Below are 6,907 nucleotides of genomic sequence, written 5' to 3' on the forward strand. Positions count from 1 at the left end.
CCCCTCCTGCCAAAGATGCGGTGCCTTCGAACCAGCTCCACCATGCCGTGCACCTCAAGGCCACTGCCTTGTGCTCTGGCGAGGCTGTGGAGAAGCCACCAGGCAGCAGAGCGGCTCTGCCCGGCCCCGAGGGGCCCCCCGAGGACGGCCAGCTCTCCCCCAGGCACAAGTCTCCAGCCTCCACCGCCAGCTTCATCTTCGCCAAGAGCTCCACGAAGATGGTGATCGAGACAGCCTCGTCCCCCGACGCGCAGGCTGACCTGAAGAGGAACTTAGTGGCCGAGCTGATGAATTTCTCGGGGCAGCGCTCGGCAGCCCCAGCTGCTGCCCAGCAGGGCCCCAGCAAGGTGCAAGCCCACCGAAAACCTGGCAAGATCCCGCCTCCGGTAGCCAAGAAGCCTTCACTTGGCCCAGGACTGGCTCCTTCCCCCCTGAGCCCAAAGGTGCCGGGGGCAGAGACGCTGGGCCCCCCTGTGCCAGATGGGAAGGCCAAGGCAGTGCTGGCGGATGAGAACAGGACTAAGAGTGAGCCGGCAGGGACGGCGGCCTCGGGGATGGAGGGCAGAAGCGCCACGGAGCCGCCGGCTCAGAGCTTCCCTGCACCAGGTACGTGGGACAGGCAGCCTGGGTCGGCCCTGCCACAGGATGATGCCGCTATAGGTGCTCGGGCTCCTGAGCTGTGCTGTGGGCTGGGGTGGCACCAGGACGGCCGGGAGAGCCTGGCCACGGGGCCAAACTTGCGGCAGGGCCGTGGGAAGCTGGGGCTGAGTGGCTGATGGGCTTTTCCCTCCTGCCTTGCAGACGGACGGGGAGAGACAGCCTGAAGGATGAAGCTGCAGGACTGGCGCCCCCGCAGACAGGAATCCAAATCTCTCAGGGACCTGGGCAGGTCAACAGACGAGTGTGGAACTGGCAACTAACTTAATACAGGAAGCAAACAGCCTTAGCCTCCACGGCCTTGATATTTATGCAAAAATGGTGTTGGTTTCACTTTCCTAAGTACTACAGCTTAATTTTGCCTTTTTTTTTTTACTGGACTTGAAGCCCGTGCCCAGAGCCAGCACCTCCTCCCTGCTGGGCTGCTGCTTGGTTTGCACATGCAGAGAGAGCAGAGCACCCACACCGAGAGGAGGGCGGGGGGCCGAAGATGCTGGAGCTGGAGCCGCTCTGCTTCTGGCCAGCTGGGCCAGCGAGGAATCGGAGCACTTTGGAGGGAACAGGAAGGCTTCGGCCATGGCAGCGCCCAGGAAAATGCAGGCAGATGGGGCAGGATGGGATGGAGGTCCTGGCTGGGAGGGACCAGGGCCTCAGCCCTTGATGGAAAGGCAAGAGGGGGCTCTTGGCCAGCACTGATCTCTGCCTGCTGGCCACAGGGTGGAGGGGGAGCCCAGCTGCCCCGCAAGCTGGTCTTCAGGCCTTGGGCTCTGGGGTAGAGCCTCGATTTCTCTTTCTGTAAACTCGGGTCACATTTTGATTTCTTTGATTGTAAAAAAACCCAAACCAAACCAAAAGCAACCAACCCTCTGCTGCTGAGTAGCTGCTCAGAGCTCTGTACCTGGCTGGTAAAAATGATGACCGAAGCTTTGCTGCCTCCTGTGCTTCCTGGCTTATGGCCATGACCTTGCCACGTGTGGCAGCTGTCCTTCCCAGCCACGTCGAGCTCTGGCTCCCAGCACCACTGCCCACACAGGGTGGGCAGAGGGCTCAGGCAGCATCAAAACACAGGAGCGGGGCTGGCTGCCAGCTTGGCCACCTCCCCCTGGGCAGAGCGGCACACCTGGGCGCAGTCAGCTTGACATTTTATTTGGGTTTACAACAGACAGATGGTTCCCAGGTCAGTGTCCAAGGCTCGCGCCCCCCACGGGCTCCAGACAGACCCACCAGTGCTGCCTGGGCTCCTGGCCAAAGAGCAACACCAGCAGTGGCCCCAGCCCCGGGTGGGCCAAGCGCGGAGCAGGCGGTGCCCAGGCGGAGCAGGGGACAGGGCCCGCTTGGCTGCCAGGCAGCTGCCCCCAGCTCTCTTAGCAGCAACACAGGTTTGAGCAAGCAGCCTTCCCTTTCTGCCCTTGCTGCAGCACCCGCACATGCCATCCCAGTCGGGACCAGCGGGCAGGGAGTCCAGTCCATGGCACAACTGGAAGCGAGCCGATGGCCCCAGCATAGAGCCTGAGGCCACAGGCACAAATCACACAGGTCCCTTGGGTGTGGTGCCACCGCCAGTCCCCAGAGCTGGCCCACAGCCGAGGCACGGATGCTGGCTGAGTGGGCCCAGGGCAAGGGGGATGTCGGAGGCAGCTCTCCAGGTGGGAGGCTGCAAATTCAGTCCCAGAGCCCGCAGGTCCCACAGGGCTGAGCCCCCGGCTCGGGACACTGGGGAGGAGATGGCAGAGACCGTGGAGCAGAGCCTGGCTGGAGTGGTGGAGGGGACTAGGCAGGAGGCGTCAGAAGCTCTGGTGCTTGTTAGCTGATGCTCCCTCCCTTCAGGCTTTTACAGGAGACTCTCCCCAGCTTGGTCAGGAAGTTTCTCTGTTTCCACTGGGCAACACAGTCCTCGGAGACGCGGAAATCAGCCTGGGAGCAGAGCAGGGAGCGGGGTCAGGCCTGGGCTGCCAGCAGGGCAGTGGCACCTTGCTCGGCCAGTGGGGAGGTTTGTCTCCTCCACGGCTTTGCTGACAGTAGCAAACACGAGCAGTGACTGGCAAATAGCTAATTTGGGTCACCCAGATGTGGGGACAGTGGCATCTATGTGGCCTTAAGCACCGCCCCGCTTGATGCCTGGTCTACTAGCTACTCCGAGCTATGGCCCAGCCCACCCTGCATAGCCCCTCACCTGCAGCTTCTCAAAGACCTTCTTCTTCGGCTTGAGCTCATCGTCAGGCTCCCCGCCCTCGTAGCCCTCCACGTAGACGCGCTCACCGGCGCAGCACCCAGCCGGCGGGTCCAGGGGCTCCACCTGCCGTGGCTCCCCCACACTGCAGAGAGGCAAGGAGGAAGCAGAGTCACCCTGAGGCTGTACCCACCCACCCCTCAGCACCGCTGGGCTTTGGGGCAAGAGAAGGGGGTCTGGACTGCTCCCCTGGAGGGGGATGGCCCCAATGCCCCCTCCCTCACCTGGAGGCACACAGCACCATGCCCTGCGACTCCACACCCCTCATCTTCTGGGGCTTCAGATTGCAAAGCAGCACCACCAGCCTGTCCTGCAGCTGCTCCTTGGGGACAAACTGCACCAGGCCACTGACCACGGTGCGGGGCTCGGGCTCGCCCACATCGATCTTTTCCACATACAGGCTGTCAGCATCTGGGTGCTGCCAAGCAGAAGTAAGGTGAGGAGCAGAGAAGGGGACTGGTGTGGCAGAAAAGAAGGGGGCAGGCCCCCCTACAGGCACTGAGTGCCCATGTCACCATGTGAGAAGGTCAATTCCCTCTCCCTGTTGTGCCTGTACCTTTTCCACACTGATCACTTTGCCAACACGGATGTCCAGCCGGGATGGGACCACATTCTCCGGCTCCGAGTTCTTGGTGCCCTTCTCTGCAGGCTCTGCAGCAAAAAGGGAACAGTCACACCACTCAGCATAAACCCAGGGAGCTTGCCAGGCCTTGGGGAGCCCACAGTGACCCCAAATGCTGGCCCTGGGGCCTGCTGAGTTCCCTGCTTGTCTCTATACCACAGAGCACAGTCCCTCCTCCACTTTACTGGCCCCTCAAGCACCAGAGAAGCATAGTGGCATCTGTCCTCTCCAGGGCAGGCAAACAGCCCTGGCATTGGCCTTTCCTCAGGCTTCCTAATGCTCTCTGGGGCTGCTCCTGAGACTGAAGTTTCAGAACTTCTCTCTAACTTCAACCCCTGGAGGGATTCTCTCCCACCCGGCACTGCATGGCCAGGGGCCCACTTCCCCAAGCTCCCAGCACCTCCTTACTGGCTTTGGACAGGTTGGGATATGCTGCGTTGGTCAGCTTCTTCAGTTCCGGGCTGTTGAATTTCTCTCTGATGGGGTCAAGCAGTTTGTTCAGGGCCACTTCCACCGAGTTCTTCAGGTCTCCAGGATGCACGACCTGTATTGCGACAAACAGACGGGTTCCTGGATGGTTTCCTCCAGGGCACAGGGAGCAGCAGAATTCAAGTCATTGATCTGAGTCCTGAGAGGTAGGAACTGGAGACCACGCAGGGCAGGGAGATGAACCCCAGCACTTGGACTGATTCCCCCTTGGACAAAAAAGCCCCTCTTCTGGACACTTGTTTGCAGCCTCAGCTGGGAACAGCTGAAAACAGTTGAATGGCTGCTCTGTTCCAGGATGTGGCTGATGTGGTCCCGTCCTGCAACAGGACAGCTGCTGCCCCCACACCCTTCACCCATCCTCTTGCCTTTGGGCTCTCCCAGGTGGGAGCACCCTGCCACCCTACAGCCTCTGGGCCATGCTCTGCTCCACGCTTTCCCTTGGTGCTGATTTCCATTTGCCACTGCTGCTCAGAGCCCTCCCACAGCGCTCTCAGGAGCCTCAGGGACAGGGAAAGGATTCAGTCCCTCCCAGCACTCACTTGCTCTGCGAAGTCCTTCTCCAGGGCCTCATAGACTGTGTAGGTTTTGTTTCCTCCCCATTTTTCTTCTCGCAGAACCACAAACTCTGCAACACACAGATTTTAAGGCTCAGATTAACCCAAGCAGAGACTCGCCCCCTGCTCAGCCAGATAAACCACCTGTCCCACTTTGCCCAAGAGCTGAGGGGGACTGCAGCAGGGGTTGGGGAGGGGCACTCAGGGGCAGCCTGTTTCAGGGGGGCACATGCTCCTGTCCCCTCCTCTTACCCACAGGAAAAACTAGCCCAGGTGCCTGAGCATGGGGAGCCCCTCACCTGACTTCAGGGGAAAGAGGACGTGCTTGATGAAGGAGAGGACACCATTGTTCTCCACATTCCCTGGCTCACAGAAAGCCTTCTTCAACTTCTTCTTCACATCCTCCTTGCGGTCTAGAAGGTCAATCTTTGAGTCCTGCAGGAATAGATTTCCGCAGCCCTTTATCCAATCTCTTTCCTAAGAGACAACCCATGCTGGAGTTGCTGCAACTTCTTCTTAGACCCCAGTGTGAGCAGAGAGAGAAGTTACCTTCTCTTGGGGTGCAGCCTCTCCACCCCCTCGCAGAACCCCTGACCACAGCCATCGTTCCAGGACTAACCTCTTCTGATGAGCTCATTTTGCTGCCTGTCAGACCAGGAACCATCGGGTTCATCAAATGGATGCGCTTGGCATAGCCCAGGGAAGGAAGGTACTGTGAAGAAGTAAGGAGGCAAGTCATGGACAATCCTTTTCTGAAGATCAGCTTTAACTCAAAATCCCTGTTTGCTCCTGGCTCCAGATAACTTAGGGATCCAGAATAATAGGGCCCAGAAAGCTATCACGGGTTCACAAGGCACTGACAGCCACTGCCAGGGATGTGTGGCAGCACTATTTTGCACAACAGAGCCCCAAGGACCATGAGATCAGCAGCAGGAGCTATGAAGAGCCCCGTGGTGACACCTGAAGTCACAGAAACGCTTCTCCCAGTTGACTAGCAGGTATTTGAGCCCTGAGCCAGAAACCAGCATTGCAGGGATCTCATTAAACACCCCCATTCCTGACCTTCTCTGCAAAGGTGAATATCTTCCTCTGATCAACTCCTCCAAACTGCGCGTCAGCCTTGAGGTACTCCTCATCCAGGGCCTGCGGAGAGACAGACGCAGCCTTGAGACTGGCCCCAAGACTCCGCACTCCAGCCGTGCTCAGCCTTCAGAGGTCCTGCCCGTCCCCCAGGGTCTGCCGAGCCTCTACTGGGATACTCCTGCCCTGGGAAGGACAGGAGCTCTCCTGACTGCCTGCTGTCCTGCAGCTGGCCGGAGTTGTTTTAAAAGCAGCTCTGTGCTCAGGTTATGCTTTGTGCTGCTGCCAGGTGTAATGTGGAGTATATAATGACCTTAGCATTCAGCCTCATGCATCCCTGCAGTCCTGGCTTTGCCCAGCACCTGCCTGCCCAAGAGGCTCTGCTAACCTGCCTCGCTGTGACGCACCTGCAGGCCTGGGTAGAGCAAACCGCTCAGCAAGGGGTGCTCCACCTGCTTCACCACCTCCGCTCCTGCCTTCTTCGCGTCATGCTGCGTCATCAAGGATGAGAGGCGGTACACGTCCAGCGTGTACTCCCTGAGGAAAGGCACAGCACTGTTAGCACTGGGGAGGGGAACACCTTTTAGAACTGCTTCACACAAACGCTGGTTCTGGCCACATCGAACCAAGGCCTGGAGGCACCTTCACTTTGTTGCCTGAATGACAGTGCCTGTGAGCGGGCTCAGGAACAGGGCAGGCTCAGGAACAGCAGAGCCCCAGGACAGGCTCTCCCCTCCCAAGAGGGCCACGTGCCCCAGGACTCACTTGCTGAGCTGGTAGTCAGTGCCCCGGACGAACTTCAGCTTTTCCAGGGGCACCCCAATGCTCTCCAGCATGGCTTTGATGATGTTCTCGTAATAGCGGGTGCGCAACTCCAGCAGCTCCCACGGGGCCTTCATGTTGTCTAGGTAAGCATGGAGATCAGCAAAGAGTATGGTCACCTAATACAGAGGGGGACAGAGTCAGTGCCACACGAGTGAGGGGATCTACACATTCCCATCCATCAGCATGGTGACAAAGTCATGCAGGGTCTGAGCTCCCCGCCTGGCCCCGTACCTCACACCCTGCTTTCAGGAAGTCTGCGATCTTGGACATGGGCACGAAGTAGGCCACGTGCGGCTTGCCCGTGGTGGCAGTTCCCCAGTAGATCTTCAACTCTCGTTCCTTCAGGATGGCCATGAGTTTATCCTCCCCCAGCACCTCCTGTGGAGGGCCAAGACACACATCTGGCACGGCTGAGCCTCCTCGGGAACACGCTGCGGTGGCTGGGGGAGA

General features: G+C 59.3%; 1 protein-coding gene across 1 annotated transcript; it reads right to left on the reverse strand.

Annotated features, from left to right (window-relative positions):
- Window positions 1-2,460: 2,460 nt before the first annotated feature.
- YARS (tyrosyl-tRNA synthetase) lies at window positions 2,461-6,835 on the reverse strand (the record flags this gene model as incomplete). The annotated part of the gene is made up of 12 exons (XM_010283475.1): window positions 2,461-2,571; window positions 2,831-2,972; window positions 3,112-3,305; window positions 3,444-3,538; window positions 3,918-4,053; window positions 4,538-4,623; window positions 4,852-4,987; window positions 5,172-5,264; window positions 5,615-5,695; window positions 6,040-6,169; window positions 6,398-6,573; window positions 6,689-6,835. Coding segments are annotated over 12 exons (1,527 nt in total), but the record flags the coding sequence as incomplete, so codon positions are not given.
- Window positions 6,836-6,907: the final 72 nt, after the last annotated feature.

This window comes from Phaethon lepturus, unplaced genomic scaffold (assembly GCF_000687285.1).
Source record: "Phaethon lepturus isolate BGI_N335 unplaced genomic scaffold, ASM68728v1 scaffold43343, whole genome shotgun sequence".
Taxonomy (NCBI): domain Eukaryota; kingdom Metazoa; phylum Chordata; class Aves; order Phaethontiformes; family Phaethontidae; genus Phaethon; species Phaethon lepturus.